The sequence below is a fragment of the Pongo abelii genome, chromosome 1 (genome assembly GCF_028885655.2).
Source record: "Pongo abelii isolate AG06213 chromosome 1, NHGRI_mPonAbe1-v2.0_pri, whole genome shotgun sequence".
In the NCBI taxonomy this organism is placed as follows: domain Eukaryota; kingdom Metazoa; phylum Chordata; class Mammalia; order Primates; family Hominidae; genus Pongo; species Pongo abelii.
The window spans coordinates 176,276,130-176,296,652 of record NC_071985.2 but is presented as its reverse complement, the minus strand read 5'-3'; the positions used below and the strand labels follow the sequence as shown (position 1 = coordinate 176,296,652).

General features: G+C 37.5%; 1 protein-coding gene across 1 annotated transcript in view; it reads left to right on the top strand.

The window, feature by feature from the left end:
- Positions 1-979: 979 nt before the first annotated feature.
- The window catches only part of C8A (complement C8 alpha chain), a 63,121-nt gene continuing 43,577 nt past the window's right edge, over positions 980-20,523 (top strand). Inside the window, exons 1-2 of the mRNA XM_002810772.5 lie at positions 980-1,161; positions 13,659-13,752. Coding sequence (XP_002810818.2) covers positions 1,085-1,161; positions 13,659-13,752 — 171 coding nt within the window. The 5' untranslated portion in view covers positions 980-1,084. The remainder of the gene's footprint in view (positions 1,162-13,658; positions 13,753-20,523) is intronic.

Here is a 20,523-nt window from a genome sequence, read left to right as displayed (position 1 = left end):
ACAAGTCATTCATTAAAATGTCTCCTAACTTTGAGATCAGTAATGATACTACTGGACAGTCCTGCTAATGAGAGAATCTAAATATTCCCAAGGATATTGAGACAGCTATACGACCTTGGGCAAGTTAGTTACTTTCTCTGGGCCTCCATTTCTTCATCTTCATTAATTCCATCTAAATGGAATTAATAATTTCCATCTCATATCCCTGCTATGAAAATTAAATAAGACATATGAAATGCCTGCCACACAGTAGCCATTCAATTATTGTCTGTGTATCTATCCATCATCTATTTATTTACCTACCTATTTATCCATCCATCTCTATTAATTTAATTTAATTTATGTCTTGAAGAGTAAGAGATTATATGCAGGTATGGCACCATTAGTCCAGATGTGTGGTTTTATTGACATTATAATTCTAGAGAGTGCTTCTGGAGATGTCTATTTAAGACATCTGGCCCCCTCAAGAAACAGACACGCTGGATCTCAGTGATGTCTGTATGAAAAGTGGAAAGTCCATTGAATTACACATATATTTCAGGATTTAGATGTTTGGAAATGTACAGTAGAACCTTCATGTAACGGTTAGCATTTCCTACATTTTTCTGAGTGCTTTATGTCTGAGTTGATATACCAATATTAGCCTTGTTTCATTCTTGCAAAATAGATTGATCTGACCTCAGAAGTTCCAAGAGACACTGAAAAAGACCAGGAATTCTAGAACTGCATCTTGGTTTGGTTTTTGCCTCCTTTTGAAAATAAGACCTCTTTGCTAAGCTGGTATTGGTTAAATGTCTTCCTTTCCTTAACCACATGGATATTGTTTTTCAAAAGGTCTAAAGGGCAGTGGCCTTTGGTGTCTGGAACATTTTTAGAGTATTTAGGTAATCAATACCCTGGTTATTATTTAACCATATTTGAAAGAGAATCAAGTGAGTTCTGTGCGAATCTATCTGTATCTGGGTGAGTTTCCAACATCAGATAGATCTTACAGGTCCCAGCCTGTAGACATCTTTTACTCCAATTTCCTGAATAGATAGCTTTATTCCTTCAAGGTAATATAGCGTGGTGGCTTCTGGCTGAGATGTTTGCTGTTGTTTTCTTCATCTTGTCTTTGATGACTTGTCAGCCTGGGGTAACTGCACAGGAGAAGGTGAACCAGTAAGTGGGCCATATGTCTCTGCAAAACTTGCACATAGGAATCACCTGCTGGGGAACTAAGACACTTTTATGTTTGCAGCAGAGGCTGTGTTAGAATGGAAAATAACCTCTTTTCATGTTATTACTACTCCTGTGGAGGAGGATGGGACAGTGAAAAGACCGTGCACTTGGAGTCAAATTGGCCTATGTGTAAATCACAGCTCTAATGCTTAGAAGCTGAATAATTCAGGGTAAATCATTTCATCGGTTTGATCCTTAGTTTCCCTAGCTGTAAAATGAGAATAATAATACCTCTTCTATAAGAGTTAATGTAGATAAAATAAGATCCTGAATATAAAATGTACTCAGCTTATAGTAGACACTTAATAAATGATAGTTCTCCTGAGTGGTGCTGAACAGTTAACTTAACCCCTACTTTCTTATCTGTAAAAGAGCATCATAAGAGTACCTGTCTCACAGTTTTGGGGGAGGATGAAATTAGATAATGTGTTCAAAATCACTTTGGGGAAGGCAAAGGACTATAGAGATGCTGGGTCATTTGATTCTAAAAATGACTTTATCTTTTGCTATGGGATAATAGAGGGAGGTGATATAGTTTCATATGTACATTACATTTTACCCATTCTATTTTCTTGAGATTTCCAAGCTTGCTTCATGGGTTTTTTTTTTTTTTGTATCTTAATATTAAGTATTTTGCAGAGCCTAGGCAGTCCTTTATTTCACCTTTGGGATAGCTTTAAAGCAATCCCTGTCTCCCAAACATTAAAGATTTTAAATAGAATTATTTAATTCTAATTCTTGATAGATGATGCAATTTTGAATCATTAGTGCTTTTAAATGCTAGAGCAAGTGAGAATTCCTTTAAGTAACAGTTCAGAAGGGAGGAAAGCATTTTTAAAAGCAGTTAATTTGTAACTTGTATTTAAAGGAAATACGATTTTGAAATCAGAAAATTCATCTCTAATAATTAGAAGATAAAGGCAAGAGAACTGTGGTAAAGAAAATCTCTGCCGAGATATTCTTAATCAGAAAAGCTTATCATTGTAATATTTTTTGAAAATGAACAAAGAGTCTTGATGTTTGATGAACTTATCAAACAAGACAGACCAGTGAAGGGGCAAATTTCAAGTCAAGGAAAAATAGAACCAATTAAATACTTTACAAAGTGCTGAAGAAGGAAATCATGAGGTCTTTGTAACTAATGCCAGTGTGTCTGACACTGACTTTGAAAGTGAAAAACTACATGGTGAAATGATTTTATTAGGTTAAAATTCTGGCACTGGCATTTACTAGCTGTCTGATCTCAGGCAAGTTATTTAATTTTTCCAAGCTTCATTTTCCTTACCTGTAAAATGGGAGGAAAGTAAGAACAAAAATTAAATGCATGAAAGTACTTAGATCAATACCTATTACCTATTACCTAGTAATCGTTCAGTGAAAGCTGTCACCAGTGCTGCTGTGTGATTGTTATTGTTATTTTTTGGTATTTCCATTCCCTTGATGGTTGACAATAATCAGACAAAACAAATTTATAATATGCCAATTGACAGGGATCTTTCTGATCAGTCAGAGATTTTAAACTTTATTTTTAAGTAATAGCACTCTTTTCCCCTGCAAAATTAAATTTCACATGAACCCTAACATTGAAAACATATTATATAGATTTACATTTTAATGGTACACATTTATTTTATAAGTTCATGTTTAACATTTGCTTATTATAAAATCCTAAAAATGTGTTATTTTAGAAAAACATTTTAAAACAATGGTGATGGAAGGAAGTTACAATCTTCAGCCTCAAAATTAGTGGGTCTTTATTACGTATTTTATACAAATAACACCTTTCAGTATGTATGTTGCTTAGAAGTTTTTAATTTCAAGTTTCTAATTTGCTTAGAAGTTTTAATTGCAATTCTTTTAATGTATTGGGATTTGTTTTTTACTAAGAGTGTGATCAACCTTAGTGAATATTCCATATGCTCAAAAAAGTGCATTATTCTGTTGTTCAGTGCAGTTCCAAGTCAATTAAGTCAAGTTGGTTGTTAATGTCACTCAAGTTTTCATCTTGTTCTATTGATTACTGAGAAAAGAATGTTGCAATCTCCAACTGTATTTGTGGATTTGCCTGCTTACGGTTCTATCAGTTTTTGCTCCATGTATTTTAAAGCTCTGTTATTAAATACACACACACACACACACACACACACACAAACACACATCTAGAATTATTCTGACTGCTTGATAATTTACCCCCTTATTATCATGAAAGGCTTCCATGATAATAAGGCAATGGTCCTTGTTCTGCAACCTATTTTATTTATTATTAATACATATAGTTATGCTTGCTTTCTTATGATCTGTGTGTGCATGGCAAATCTTTTTCTATTATTTTATTTTAACTTATATGACTATATTTAAAAATATAATTCATGTGAACATAGATGAGGCTTGCTTTAGCTAGTCTAACAATCTCTGTCTTTTGATTTAGTAATTAGACCATTTACATCAAATATAATTATTGATATGCTTGGGTTTGAGTTCACCATGTTACTATTTGTTTTCTATTTGTCCCATGTCTTCTTTGTTTCTATTTTTTTCTTTTTTTGGGCCGTCTTTTAGATTTATATTTTTCTAATTCCAAGGTGGTATGGTTCTGTGGGGTTATAGTTTTCATCAAATTTGAAAATTTTTGCCATGATTCATTCATATATGTTTTCTGCCCCATACACTCTCATCTATCTTTCTGATAGTCCAATTACAGAGATGCTAGCCTGCTTGATAAAGTCCCACAGGTCACTGATGCTCTTTCTTATTTTGTTGTTGGCAGTTTATTTTCTGTTTCATTTTGGTTTCTATAGCTATGTATTTATTAATTTTTTGTTCTGCAATGTTTAATCTGCTGTTAAGCCTGTCCAGTGAATTTTAAGTTTCAGTTAATATAGTTTTCAGCTTTAAATGTCTCATTTGGTACCTTTTAATATCTTCTACTACCCTTCTCATTATCTTCTTAATTCTCCTCAAATAATGGGGCATATTTACAATAACCCTTTTAAAGTTCTTGTATGCTAATTCCATTATTTCTATTTCGTTGGTCTTTAGAATTAGGAAGGATTTAGTATCTAGCTTAATCCACTCATGTTGCAGAGCAAGAAACTGAACCTTAGAGAGAGAAGGGGAGTATTCAATAACAAGATAACTCACATAGACATTTGTGAATACTGGCCAATTTAACCCTTATTACATTCTTCTAAGAGTGTTGTTTTTACTATCCATCAATTGAAGGCCAACATTTTCAACCCAACGTTTCCATTGATAAAAGCAGAATTCCTTAGGGGAATTAAAAAAATGTGAATGAGGACCCCAAACATAGAGGACAACTATCTAAGCGTCTAAAGTTTTTCTTTTTGTTAAGTAGGCCTATAGGTAGTTAACCCTAAAGAAGTTTCAATCATGATGTCCCTTTTTATTTTATTGCTTTTATGGACATCAGAGTATGTTTACCAAAGCATCTTGGGCCAAGGCCATGTGAATATTTTTAATAGTAGTCCAGAAGACTGAAAATTGATATGTATTCAGGAAACATGAATTTTTAATTAATAAAAACAATTGGAGTAGTGGATGTGACTCAAAAGTGAATCATGTAATATGGAAACTTTTATTCAGGGTAACAAATCTTTAGCAATACTTCAGGTGGCATTGGGTCTGGGCTATGAAGTATAATCGATCTGGGATTAAGTCCTGGCGTCACCACGCAGTGGCTATGGAACGTGGGCCAGTTGCTTAAACTTCCTAAGCTTCATTTTTTTTTTCATCTGTGAAATGGAGATAATACATATTTCATAGAGTTCTTGTCAGGACTTGAGTAAGTTTGTATAAAGTACTTATAACAGAACCTGGTACATGGTAAGCCTTTAGAAAATTATTTTTATTACCCTATTTCTCTTTTGTCAGAAATCCTTCAGAATACACCTCGGAATGCTTAAAAAATGCATAGGCTTTGGAGTCTTTGTTGGTTTGAATTCTGGCCTTGCCATTTTCTACCTCCATAACCTTAAGCAAGTTATTTCAACTTCTTATGAATCTGTTTTACTCATCTGTAAAATGGGAATAGTACTTCCTACCCCCACAGGGTTCTTGTGAAATTTTAATGAAATAACTTAAGATTATATGAGATAATATATTCAAGGTACTGTGCTCAGCACTAGGGTACAATGGTGAGCAATACAGTCGTGATCTCTGTCTTCCAGAGCATGCAGTCTAGGAGTAGGAATAAAGTGTTAAAAGATCTGTGTGTACGGCACTATGTTAGCATAGGACAGGCAGGCTGAAGAAAGCTATCTGGAGAGAATGAACTGAAGTGGAAAGGTTTGGCCAGATGAATGAGATATGATTAGCATTCTGTGGAGGAAATAGCATTATGCTAATACTGCAGGAGAGCCCAGTACATGCTTGGAACTTAAAGTTCTGTATGGAATTCTATGTGCATGTAGCACACAGTGGATACTTTTTTGGATTTATTTATTCATTCATTCAATAAATAAATATTACAGGTATGCTAGGTGTTAGGTAATAAACTGAACAGATAATGTTTCAACACTCATAGAATTTACTGTGTAGCGATGGAGTTAGTCAATAAATATGTAAACAAAAAATTATCTTAAAAATTGTGGGCATGGTGGCTCACACCTGTAATCCTAGCACTTTGGGAGGACAAGGCAGGTGGATCACTTGAGCTCAGGGGTTCGAGACCATCCTGTCCAACATGGTGAAACTCCGTCTCTACTAAAAATACAAAAAATTAGCTGGGCATGGTGGCACATGCCTGTAGTCCCAGCTACTCAGGAGATTGAGGCACGAGAATTGCTTGAACCTGGGAGCCGGAGGCTGCAGTGAGCCGAGATCGTGCCACTGCACTCCAGTCTGAGCAACAGAGCAAGACTCTATCTCAAAAGAAAAAAATTTTTTTTTACATTGTGATAAATACTGTGAAGGAAATAAATGGGGCCCTTTGTTAGAGGATATCAGAGCAATCTAAAGACAGGCTGATTGAGGGAATTTTCTGTAAAGGTGGCATTTAAACTGAGATGTGAAGGGCGGTAGGGAGAAGCCGGGTGAGGAGCAGGGTAAAGCGGAGGGATCACCTGTGCTGAGACTCTGTGGTTGGAAGTGGCTTGTCATGTTTGAGAACTGAAGGATGGGAGCAGCATGAAAGCAGAGAAATGTGCCTTAAGAAGATGTCACAAAATTGGACAGAGGCCAGATCCCAAAGAACCTTAGGCACCACAATGAGAAATTTGGAATTGAGTCTATGTGTAGTAAAACACACACAAACACAAAAACAAAAATCACTGAGAGTCTTATAAAGGAAGGATATTATCTGATTTCTCATTTGAAAAAAATTATCTTGATTGCTGTGCCGAGAATGGATTGGAGAAAGGTAAAATAGAAGAAGGTCTTGGCCCACAGGAAGGCATAACAAGGAGCTGCTTAAAAGAGAAAATGAAGAGTTTAGAAGTGGAACCATTAAGTTTGCCATGTCTAAGAGGCATTTGATAGACATATCAAATGGAGAAGTTGGATAAACAAAACAGAATTATAGAGGACTAGTCTAGGTTGAAGGTCTAAATGTAGGAACATTTGCACAGATGGTGTATGAAGCCAAGGTCGTGGATCTTACCTTCTTAAGGGTGAAAAAAGCAGAAAGAGAAAAAGAAGAAAGACCAGACTGCACTTTGAGGAATTCCAGTTTTTGGAGAACTGACCAGAGGTAGGAAGAGAGTGAGGAGGAATTGTGCTGAAGAAGTCCAAGAGATGAAAGTTCTCATGAAGAAAAAAGTGGTTCACAGACTGCGTCTTAGTCAGTTTTGTGTTGTTATAAAGGAATACCTGAAGCTGTGTAGTTTATAAAGGGAAGGAGTCTAATTTGGCTCATGGTTGTGCAAACTATACAAGAAGCATGATGTCAGCATCTGCTTGGCTTCTAGTGAGAGCTTTTTTTTTTTTTAAATTGACGTATACATGCTTATTGTGTTTTATTGAGCACTTATTATATGCCAGGCACTGTTCTGGGCCCTGGGGATATAAATGGGAAAGACAAAGTCCTTGCTCTCAGCTCTCATGAAGCTTGTGTTCTAGAAAATGTATGCAAAATATTTTATAAACTTTAAGTTCTATAAAAAAAAAATTAGGAACATCCTGGTGAGTACTTTTGTGCTGCGTCAAAACGTGGCAGAGAAGGTAAAAAAGGAAGTGGGCACATTCGAAGAGGGACCAAACAGGAGGAGGAACCTTGCTTTATAACAACTCATGTCCATGGGACCAGTGAGAATGAGTCTGTCTAGCCAGGAGAACCCACTCACTACCACAAGAGCAGCTCTAAGCCTTTCCTGAGGAATCTGCCCCATGACCCAAACACCTCCCACCAGGCCCAACACTGCCACACTGGGAATCAAGTTTCAACATGAGTTTGTTTTTCTCCCCCTACTTATTACACTCATGCAATCAACATGAGTGGGGACAGATAAACCATAGCAGAGGGCAAGTAAAACAAAACCAGACAACTTTCCACTGGACTTAGCAACATGGAGGTTGCTGAAGACTGAGCACTTTCAAAGTTAAATCTAAAATACCTCTATTGTATGATGGAATCTCCATGTAACTGGATGGGACTGGCTCAAGATTATATAATTAGTGATAATCAGATTTTAATACAAGCTGAGCCAATTTATTAGGATAACCCCCTGGTAATCATCAGGGTTAGTCTTTCTGACCTTCTAGCCTAGGATTGGTGGCTAATTAATTATTTTCTTTTCTAAATTGCTGAAGTGGCCACATTCTGGGTCAAGTATTTGACTTTCGCGTTGCTTATTCAACTCTAGGTTTTAGACCCTTTGCCCAATATGCTGCCCTATTTTAAAAGGCAGATGGGAAGCATCTCACTTGTCCACAGTCCTATCCGAGTACATTCAATACATTTTTGATGAAGATGGAGAGATTTGATAAGCATGTGTGAAGTTGACAAGGTTAGAGTGATGCTAACATGTATGCCAGGCTTGTGCTCGAGATTTTACATACATGATCTCATCCCATATTCAAAATAGTCTTGCAAACGATTTTCCCTGTTTTATAGCTATAAGAAAATTGAAGCTCAATAAGTAGCAGAAATCAGATTCAAATGCATATTTGCTGGACTCTAAACCTCTTTCTTTTACATCGGTGTTTCAACTGTGTTACATAGTCTTACAGATGATGCATACAAAAAGAAATGGCCTATGTTTCCTCACAAAGTTTGGGAAATGCCAGGTTAAGCAAATTAAAATGCAGAAACTCTCTGAGCCTTTAATATGTTATCGGGCATTTTGAATCTCCAAGAATGATATGGTGTATGCAGTTCATCCAAATGTATTTGACCATGGAACTTTTCTCCTCTTCCTCCCCAACCCCATTGCATATCTCAGGAACTGGTACTCTGCAGGGTACATTTTGAGAAACTCTGCAACAGCACCATATAGACTTGTGCTCATTCTACAGATTAAAAAACTAAAAGTCACTTAAAGCAGCTTGCTCATAGTAGCCCAGCAGGTGAGAGACAAACTGAAGATTAGAAGCAAAGACTCCTGAGTCCCTGTGCTCCGTATTAAATGTCTTACTGATTGAGTAGATTTTCACCAGCTGAGAGATGCCTTAAAAATATTTTCCAAGATTTATTAGGCCACGGAATTATGAATGGCCCCTTAAGTAATTAAAAAATTTATACAGTTCTTTTGGAAAGCCATTTGGCAATATGTGCCATAAGCTCTAAAATCCCTTCAATGCAGTCATCCCACTCTACAGGATATATCTTCAATAGATAACTTGAATACAGAAAAACTGGGGACTCAATAATCTAACTGTTTGATATAAGGGGTGTGGAACAATGTGTATTACCATAAATAGCTTATGTTTCTGCTCTATTATTAAGTGGAAGAATCAGGATATAAAATGTAATACTCAGTATGACCTCAATATGTTATGAAAATAAACAGAAGAAAATATAACTAAATATTAATGACAGTAAAATTTGGGGCAATTATTTTCATTTATAATCTTTCCTATGTTCTCTGTAATGAGAATGTATAACTTTTATAATCATCAAAAAATGAACTACATTGAAAAATTTATTGGAATAATAAAATGTTGGTCACATTGGTATTGGCTAAAAGGTTGGAGCCCTGTAATGACTTTAATGAATGGTCCTGGTGTACTTTCTGTACTCTGGCCTCCGTGATAGCATTAGCATGTACGCCTCTGTCTAGACATCATGTCACAAGGCTTTTAAAACTACAGCAATACACCAACTGCTCTCTGTCTAGGCTTTTGCTTCCATCCATTAGTACTGTTTCCCTCCGGTTTGACACATAATGCAGTCTCTATGGGCTTACAATGACATTATCTTGACAATTGTGTAGTGAGATGCAGAAATAATGCTAGAGTCCTTTTCTGTTCTCAAACCTTCTCCCTATACCTTCTCTCTCTCCTTTCAATTCTCCATGTTCCCCCACTTCAAACTTTTATTATTAGAACAGTCTATTAGAAAAATGACGTGTGTAACAAACCCTGAGCCATTTGAATGTCGAGATACCAGGATCTAATTTAATTTAGTTTATAAGAATCAGGTTCAAATAAATATCTCAATAATGTCACTGTCTATATCCCAGAAATTGGTTTTATTATTTCCCTTCCCTCCCTCTCTCACTCTCTTCCCTCCCTCTCTCCCTCCCTCCCTCCCTTCCTTCCTTCCTTCTTTCCTTCCTTCCTTCCTTTTTTCCCTCCCTCTTTCCCTTCCTTCTTTTTTTTCTTTCGTAAATATTTACTGAGCACTTTCCATGGGTCTGGCCCATGATAGGTGCTGGGAACTCTGTGCAAATATAGGCAGTATCTGCATTCATAGAGCCTAGAATCTGGTAGAGAAGAAATAAATTATACAAATATTACAAGTTTGATAATTAAGTATTGAGAAAATGTGCAGAGATTGACCAAATCATATGAAGGAGGTTTTCAACAAGTCTGGATATCAGGAAATATTTCCCTAAGGAATTGATGTTTATGATGAGAATGAAAGATACATAGGAATTAACCAAAGTAAAGAGGTAGATAATTGGATTTATTCAGGGTTGGGATTTACAGTTAGGTGTGACTGAGGGAACAGTAGGGTCTAGGTGTTTAGAATATAGGTAAGATTGTAAAGTGATGAATCATTGAATCAAAACTGGTTATAAAGGTAAATAAAGAGAAGAGGGGGGTCTTATTGAAGGGAGGAAGCTTAGATGTTGAGATAATGGAGATCCCAATGAGGTTCAACAAAAAGTGCAGTGGGAATCCCCTTAAACATATAAGTTAGAAGAACAAGAGGCTGTGGAGGCCCCAAGTAACTATTCACAGGTGATTCATGAATGAATGACTTGGAGGAGGAGTTGTTTTAGAGAGTGAGAAGGTTCAGAAGAGAAGATAATTACAGATAAGAGGAGCAACTGAGCAACCAGAGAATTGGATGACTCGTTTATAAGGATGATGAATCTCCTAGCATGATGACAGGAATTGATGTAGGGGGAAGATTGTGAGCTGGGCAATGAAGTTTTCTTTGAAGGGATGGGAGGGCTTGTACCTGCTAGCACCATGTTACAAATTAGAGTTTCTCAAAGTGTGTTCTGCAGACCCCAGAAAGTCCCCAATATCTTCTCAGGGGACCTGTAAGTTTGAAACAGTTCTCATAATAATGGTAAGACATTATTTTCCCATTTTACTGTGTTTACAGTTGCACTGATGGTACAGAGGCACCAATGGATAAAACTGCTAGGGCCTTGGTCAAAATCAAGGCAGTGGCACTAAACTCACAGGAAAAAACAAACAAACAAACAAAACTCCTAAGTTTTAAGTTTTACTTAAGAAAGTCCTTCTAGAAGCAGTAAGAATTGTTAATTGAATTAAACCTCAATCCTTGAATAGATGTGACTTAAATATTCTATGTAACAAAATGGGAAGAATGCATAAAGAAATCACTGAGTATTCACTGAGTATGATGGTTGTCTTGAGGAAGAACAATTATTTGAGCTGTAAGTTAAGGTAGCCACTTGTCTTACTTCTTGGACTACTATAACAAATTACCATAGACTGGATGGTTTAAGCAGCAAGCATTTATTCCTCACAGTTCTGGAGACTAGGAAGTCCAAGATCAAGGCACTGGCAGATTCAGTGTCTGGTGAGGGCCTACTTCTTCGGTTAACAGGTGATCATTTTCTAGCTGTGTCCTCACATGGTGGAAGGGATGTGGGAGGTCCCTGTGATCTCTTTAATGAGGGCACTAATTCCATTCATGAGGGCTTCACCCTCGTGACCTAGTCACCTCCCAAAAGCCCCACTTCCTAATACCATCAGATTGTGGATTAGGTTTCAACATATAAATATTGGGGGGACATAAACATCAGTCAATAAGACCACTTTTTTTCCTGGAACACCATTTTTTCTTGATGAAAAAACTACCAAACTATGGTTATTTGGGCTTAGATATTTGGCATGCATTGTATAAAAAAATGAAGAGATCCTATCATTTCAAGGAAAACAAATAACATTACTTGTTACTAATGACAAGATTTGAGCTTCTGTGAGAAAATTAAAATTTGGGGAAACATATCCACTACCATGAACTTGACGAGATCACTGGTGATATTAACAGGTTTGATGTTTAGATATTATACAGTGAAATGCATTAATATTTGTAAGGCACATACTCAGTGAACCATTATTTTCCAAATTTCAAATGCCTGATGTCATAAAAATTGTATATGGGCACAAGATCCATTCAAAGTGTAAAGACCAATGGATTTTAATGTGACAGAGAACAAAAAATTCACTGATATGCTTTCAGGTTCCACATACCACTAACATGTAAGAAATTGCCACTTGTCAAGTTTTCATGTAATACCAAAGGAGAACATCCACAGTTATTGGAAAAGGCTGTTAAAACACTCCTCCTCTTTTCAGCTACATAACCATGTGAGGCTGAGTTTTTTTCATAGATTTCAACCAAATCAATATATAGCAACAGATTGGATGAAGAAGCAGAAATAAGATTCTAGCTACTTTCTACTAAACCAGACATTAAAGGTTTTTGCAAAAATGTACATTTATGGTAACATGTAATAGGTTTGTTATTGTAATTTTAAATAAGTTAATAAATATTTTTTAAATTTCTCAGTTTTAATTTTGAATTCTGTGAATATTGGTAGATCTAGCCCACTTACCAGCTCTTTGGAGTCTTTAGTAATTTGCTGAAATGTAAAGGTATCCTGAGACCAAAAGTTTGAGAACCAGAGTTAAAGACAGACAAAATTTTCTGAACTATTCCATGGCTCCTTGTGCCAAGTTTCAACTTAGGTGTCATTATTCATCAAATTCATTACATAATTAGCATGAGATTTGAAACACTTTCTGTTCCTACACTAGGGTTATAATCATGCCATTTATCACAGCAGTGGCTGCCTGGTTTTCAGAGGCTGTGGTAATTCTAGTGTTAACAATGTTCTCACTTTCCCAGTGGGCCAGCCTGGCTTTGAAGTTGTAGCAGCGGTGCTATGGGAAGAGGCTAATGTGGAAGCCAGGCAAGCTTGCAGCTTGTCCCTCTGTCCATGGGTAGGCCTTTTAATTGGTGAGGGGGAAGTAAGTATAGGGTAAGAGAAGGATCGTGGGCTTGGAAATACACTCTCCCATGTCTGTTGCCTGATTCATAAAATGAGGCAGTAGCATGATGAGGAGCAGGAAGTGGGTTTTGCCATCCAACCAGCTAGTTCCAATTTTACCTCTGTCATTCCTGGGCTATGACTTCAGGGCTACTTAGCTTCTCGGAATCCCAGCTTTCTTACACTGTACATAAAATAGATCTAATAATATTTATCTCCAAGGATTGTTATACGGATTAAATGAGATAATCCACATAATGTCCCAGCATGTAATAATGAAAATCATCTTGTAGTAAACCTTTCATAAGCATTTCAATACATTTTCAATAACCCTTTTAGGTAATGTTTTTTAATGTAGTTTTATAGATGGGAAAGCTGTAGTTCAGAGATATTAAGTAATTTACTCAAGTTTTCAAAGTCAGAAAGTGGTTAAGATTCAAACCCAATCCTCTTACCCCTGACTCCACATTCTTAACCACTGAGCTTTCTGCTACTTTGGCTCTTCAAAAATTGTTAGCCCTCTTTAATATTCTTCTCTCTAAAAGTATAATAATTTGATGCATGGGGGACTGATATAGTATTAAAGGGATAATTTATATAAACCCTCTAGCACCATACACTCTCTCATTTCTGTTGGCATTTCTACATAAAGTAGGAGTACAATAAATGTTCATTCCTCATTTCTTCCAAACCATGTTTTACTGGAAGGAAAATGTGCACAGCTTTCTCATTTGCTTAAATTTTGCATCTCAAAATTGATGCAGGGATCTTTCCTTTCTTTAGGAGAGTAAGACGGACAGCTACACCCGCAGCAGTTACCTGCCAGCTGAGCAACTGGTCAGAGTGGACAGATTGCTTTCCATGCCAGGACAAAAAGGTAAGACACTTACAACCGGTTTTGGGGCATTTCGTATTTGATATGTGTATTAGGCATTCAAATGGAGATTAAGCAGTCCACTACGTCTAGGGGCCTGGGGAGAAATTGGGTCTAGAAATTGTTGTTTGAAATCCATTGTACATGGACAGTGAAACTTGTTTCCGTGTCTCCTGATTTTGTTTGTAAGGTAGTGTTGAGTGAGGCTGCAAAAGATGTATGTTATGGCTCATAGGCAAAAAAGTCGCTATCTGTACATGGGCACATTTCTCTCTGAGTCATGGCAAATCTATTGCCCACTAATGAGGGTCTTCTGGAGGAAGTAATAGCTTAGAAACAAAATACCAAGCTGCCCATGAGGAGATGAGATAATCCAAGGGATGTCCCAGAGTGTGTTCTTGAGAATTCCACTTTCATATATTGAAAAGACCAACACACCTAATGAAGAGAGGTGTGTCTACTTTGCCTATCTAAATGGTTTTGAATAGTTCAAAATGATCCCTAGTACCATTGACATATGAAGGGAAGAGGGATGTTGGGAGCCCTCCACTCAGGCAAAGGGGAGTATTAAAATTCTGACTTTGTTCAGAATCCCTGGCTCACAGTAATAATAAAACATAGTCAGCCAGGTGTGAGGGCTCACACCTGTAATCCCAGCACTTTGGGAGGCTGAGGCAGGAGGATTACTTGAGCCCAGGAGTTCAAGACCAGCCTGGGCAACATAGCAAGACTTGGTCTCTACACAAAATACACACACACACAAAATTAGCTGGACATGGCAGTGCATACCCATAGTCCCAGCTACTCAGGAGGCTGAGGCAGGAGGTTCACTTGAGCCCAGGGGTTTGAGGCTGCTGTGAGCTTAGATTGTGCCACTGCATTCCAGGTTAGGTGACAGAGCCAGACCCTGTCTCATAAATAAATAAATACATAATAAAACACAGTGTAACTTCTAGTCTGTTTTACTATTGTTTTAAAATTTCCTTCAGACACACATGCCTGTATCAGATGCTCCTTTCCCCACTCGGCATACCACTCACTGCCTGAACCTTGTCTATTAGCACATTACTGCCAAGTTTAAGTGTTAAGATTCAGTTCTGCAGTTTAGATCCGGCTTTGCCTCTTATCTGCATTGTTACTTTGGGAATATTTTTAATCATCTCTGTGCCTCAGTTTCGTTATGTATAAATTGGAGTATAAGAGTACCTTCTTTCTAGAATTACTGTGAGCAATACATGAGTAATGCACACAAAACCCTTCTCATGCTTCTGGCTCAGAATCCATGTTTAAGGAATTCTAGATGTTTTCCTTCTTTTATTTTTTCATTTTTATTTCAATAGTTTTTGGGAAACGTAGGTTTTGGTTACACGGTTAAGTTCTTTCGTGGTGATTTCTGAGATTTTGGTGCACCCATCACCTGAGCAGTGTACACTGTACCCGATGTGTAGTCTTTTATTCCCTCACCCTCCCACCCTTCCACCCCAGTCCCCAAAGTCCATTATATTATTCCTATGCTTTTGCATCCTCATAGCTTAGCTCCCACTTATAAGTGAGAAGATATGATACTTGGTTTTCAATCCTCAGTTACTTCACTTACAATAATGGCCCCCCTGTCCATCCAAGTTGCTGCAAAGGCCATTAATTTCATTCCATGTTATGGTTGAGTAGTATTCCATGGTGTATTTGTACCACATTTTCTTTATCCACTCATTGGTTCATGGGCATTTAGGTTGTTTCCACATTTTTGCAATTGTGAATTGTGCTGCTATAAACATGTATTACAGTCTCTTTTGTATATAATGACTTTTTTTTTCCTTTAGGTAGATACCCAGTAGTGAGATTGCTAGATTGAATGGTAGTTCTACTTCTAGTTATTTAAGAAATCTCCACACTGTTCTCCATAATGGTTGTACTAGTTTACATTGCCACCAGCAGTGTAAAATGTTCCCTTTTCACCACATCCATGTCAACATCTATTACTTTTTTGATTTTTTAATTATGGCCATTCTATCAGGAGTAAGGTGGTATCTCATTACAGTTTTAATTTGTGGAATGCCAGCTGTTTTTTAATAATTATCTGTGCCTTCCTCTTCATTCTCAGTCCCATTGCCTTGAATTAATCCCTGCTTTTCTCTCACCTAAGTTCTTGCAGGGTTTGCGAATGGTCATCCTGCCTCCAGACCCACCACTCAGTTAGAGAGGTGCTCTGTGAATGTTCCTGATGAGTTATTCAAAATTGCATTGCTAGTAAGTGGCAGAAACACACACAATTTTGACCTAGTTCATTCAACATCAAAGCCTGAAATTTGTTATTCTGCCTGTCTCATCTCTGAGAAGTGCTGAAGAAACTTAGACTGTTCCTGTTTAAAAATGTCTGATCCCTACGTGCTCATTTTGCTCTGACATCCTGAATTAGTTTCTTGAGTCCACTGGAACAAATTCCCACAAACTTGGTGGCTTAAAACAACAGAAATGTATTCTCTTACAGTTCTGGAGGCCAGAAGTCTGAAATCAAGGTATCAGCAGAGCCATGCTCCCTCTTAGAGGCGCTAGAAGGGACTCTGTTACTAGGTTGGTGCAAAAGTAATTGCAGTTTTGGCATATCAAGCAACAGCAAAAACTGCAATTACTTTTGCAGCAACCTAATATTTGCCTCTTTCAGCTTTTGGTGGCATTGACAATCCTTACCTTGTGGCTGGATCACTGCAGTCTCTGCCTCCCTGGTCACGTTGCTGCCTCATCTGTGCGTCTTCTCCTCTGTGTATCTGCCTGTAATCTGTCTCTGCCTTCTTCTTACAAAGACACTATGATGACACTTAGTGCTATCTAGACAATCCAGGGTAATATCCTCATCTCAGAAACTTTAATAATGTCTGCAATGGCCAGCTTTCCAAATAAAGTAACATTTACAGGTTCCCTAAATTAGGACTTGATATCTTTGTGTGGCCATTATTCAACCTGTTATATATCCTAAATTAAATTTTTCTTATTTATTTCAGTTTAGACAGCAGGTAGCACAAGACAATTACTTGCAGTTTAAAGCAGAATAGAATTATTTCCTTAGTGACTCAAAAACACGTGTGTTTTTAAAGTAATCCTTAAAATAATTAATTCTGTTAATTAGGTGAAAGACCACCCTAGTTTTTTTATTAATATGTTTCTTCTTCTCAAAATCATCCAAACAAAGATGTACATTTCTGGAAGGAAACATTATCTACCAGTTAGAAAAGAAAATTATGTCTTAATGATCCCAACCACAGGCAATAGCACAGAGAAGTCCCTAAGGGAATATTGGCACCAACCTTCCTGCCACACAAATATCTTCATTACTTGATAGCAACCTAGAAAATGGGGAATCAATGGGAATGAACCTTATGGCTTGCACCATCATTCTCAGTATAGATACTATAGGAAGGATGACAAGGGCAGTAGTCACCATTTATTAAATAATTTCTATGTACCAGACAATTGTGCAAATGCCTTAAAAAAATTATCTTCTTTGACTTTCACAGCCAACTGTAAATGACAGACATCATCATCCACTTTGTTTAGGTCACCCATTAAGAACATGACAGAGCCTTGCTTTAAAACTTGGTCAGTCTGACTCCAAAAAGCTTCCGCGGCTGACCGCTCCACACTACTGCCTCCCGCTGAACCATCCTGGAGAGTAATGAGTGACATAAGTGGTCACTTCAATTCCTTTTGAAGTAGCCCAACAGCTGGATACAAGAATGATGATGACATTGATAACTACTATTATTGAGTGTATATCAGAAACCAGGCAAACTGATGATTTCTTTACATGTGTTATGATGAGTCTTTGCAATGTTCTCAGACATATTTCATTTTAAAATGAGAAAACAGGATCAGAGATGTTAAGTAGTTGATCCAGTGATGCATATACAATAGGTGGCAGAGCTGGAATTCTAACTCAGCTCAAAATGGGATTCCCATAGTATATTTAACTTCATAAACTTGTGAAGATTAAATAAGATAAGGAATGTAAAGTGTTTGGCCAAGAGTAGGCACTCAATACGTGGTAGCCACCATCACCATTATCAAGTTGGTAGGTACAGGTTTTAAAAATCGAATATAATTTTTAGAGTAAGAAAGAAAATTGGCTGCTAATTCAAAGAAGGAGTACTCAGAGGCAAGTACCTACTGTGTCTGATTTCGAATAACATTATGTGTTATTTGTTTGGAGAAGCTCAAGTCGTTACTAAACTATATTAAATCTGTTCCTATAAGTCACCGTGAAAGCACTGCAGAACAGTGGCATGTACCAGATCCCTGTTGCTCATTTAACTGTGAACTCCTCACCCCATAACATGTACAACAGGTATGCTAAGGTATCCTGGCACCAATTTTCAGGCTCAAATTTACCCTTTTGTCAAAGAAGCAAAAATGTAGTTTAGAATGACCTAACTGCAATATTCCAAGCAGCAATATTTTCTTTCTTTGGACCTTGGATAAATACCTTTACAATTCACTCCCAACCTCATTCTCAATGAAGCAGAATTATAAGCACAACATATTCATAATAAAAAGCTGTAATCAAAATAGATGTCATGTAATGGCAAATAGTCGTCTGTGTTGGAGAGCACTATACCATGCATAATGTCCTTGTTAGATATTCCATTCTCATTATGACATTGACTGGATATCTACTCAGTGCTGGCCATGTTAAAAAGTCTGAGATGCTTTCCTTCAAATAACATGTAACATTAGTTGATGATAAAGGAAAAATATAGAAAAAATATTTAAGATAATATATCTTAAGTTTCAAGTAGAAAATGGAGACAATAAGATCTATATGAGTTTACAAGAAAGTCAAAACTTTGGGTTATGAATTGTGGGAAAAAAAGTGAACAGTCTTAAAAGACCTCATAGTGGAAAACAGGCTTTAAGCTATATTTTAAAGGAAGGAAACATTTGAAAGTGAGATGAGAAGTCATTCCAAGAAGAAAAACCATGAACAAGAGTCTACAGCCAGGAATAAACATAGTATGTTTAGGAACAATGAACAAGATATATTTGGCTGAAGTCATAGTTTCATGTAAGGAAATTATAGAAATGTATTTAACGTGGATAGCAGTTACACTTCAAAGAGTGGGAATGACTAAACACTTCGGAACAGGGGAAGTAACAGATAAACCAGTGTTCTTGGAAGGCACATCTAGAAATAAACTGATATAAAGAGAGGAAAACAAAAAAAGAAAGAAAGAAAATTGGCTCTACATTTCTATGCTGATCACTCCTTTATTTGCTGTGCTGAGGGGCAAGAGTGTGGGTGGGAAATTAAAATATACTGATGTTCTCCAACTGGTCATTAATTACAATCTCTTCCCACAGAATTTACAAATCTCTTACTGCTGTTATTAACTGAAAGGCAGGACAGACCTATGGACAGGTTTGATCTTCACCTCTCCTTGCTACCTTTGCCACTTTGCTAATGAGCAGCTAAGGAGACAGAGGTGGGTAAGAAGAGAAGTGAGATGCACTGCTCCACAACTCACCCATGGAATCACCTGGAAATACTGCACAGATAACAGTAACAATGTGAAAACCACCTCTGCTTATTGAGCACCAATAACATACCAGAAACAGGGCTGGGGGCTTCTTTACACATTCTCTTACTCAGAGCTCACACAGTCCTTTCAAGGGAAAGTGCCATTACACCCATTTCACACACTGGAAGACAGAAGCTCAGAAAAGGGAAGTGGCTTGCTCATGGGCAGTTGGTAAGAAAATCTGGGCCCCGAACCCAAGTCCGTCTAATCCTCATGTCCATGCTCTGTCAACTGCAGGACACAGGTGAAAGGATATTAGTCATTATAATCAGGTAAGTCATTTAGCTCACCCACCTCATTGCATAGATTTAGAAACTGAGCCACAAAGTACCAGACACTGATACTTCACACAGCAAGTAAGAAATTGATTGAGGTAGGAAACCCACTTCTCTTGCTGCTCAAATCATTGCTTTCTTAGCTACATACTAACGTTTTTAAAGGAATGGCCCATGGACTGAGCCAGGGAGAGAGGCACCAGGAAATACAGGGCTGCACGTTTCCTTATCGGCCACTGTGTGTTTGCTATCTGCGCTGCATGTTTTGTATTATTACACATTTTATGTCCTCAACTAGGGTCTAAGCTTCTTGAAGGCAGGGATAGAACCTCATGTTTCTCTGAATATCCTAGTTTTCAGCTTCCTTCTTCTACACTAGTGCCTGACACCGTACACTATATAGAAAGCATTATTATGAAACTCTAAAGTCCCAAGATTGGCGTGCATTTTAATTCCTTCCTTCTGTCAAGTGTCTATTTATCTGCAGTCAAAGGTGGACCCAGGGACTCAGATGATGTCTTCAGAGCTCTCTTTCTCTCTCTGTCTCTTGGATGGGTGCTTTCTGCATAATAGGCAAGGTATCTACAACTTGATGTCCACAGTTTCCAACAATTCCAGGAGAAAGAAGCTGTCTCTTTGTAAAAGAAAATCCCCAGAGAGAACTTGATTGGATGGGGTTGAGTCATGTGTCAATCCCTGAAGCAATGATTACAACAACTAGGCAGATGTGATGCTTTGGTGAACCAGGACTGGTTCATACCCACACATCCCTGTGACTGAGGAAGTGAGTCCGTTCCCACCTGAACTATAGGAGATATATCCCCAAAGAAAGAGGGGAATTCCAGGACCAGAAGAAATGCTGCAAAGAAAAAGCAACAGATGTCTTCTAAACGTGCCTCTTGAGTACCTGACCTTAGATCAAGTGCCAA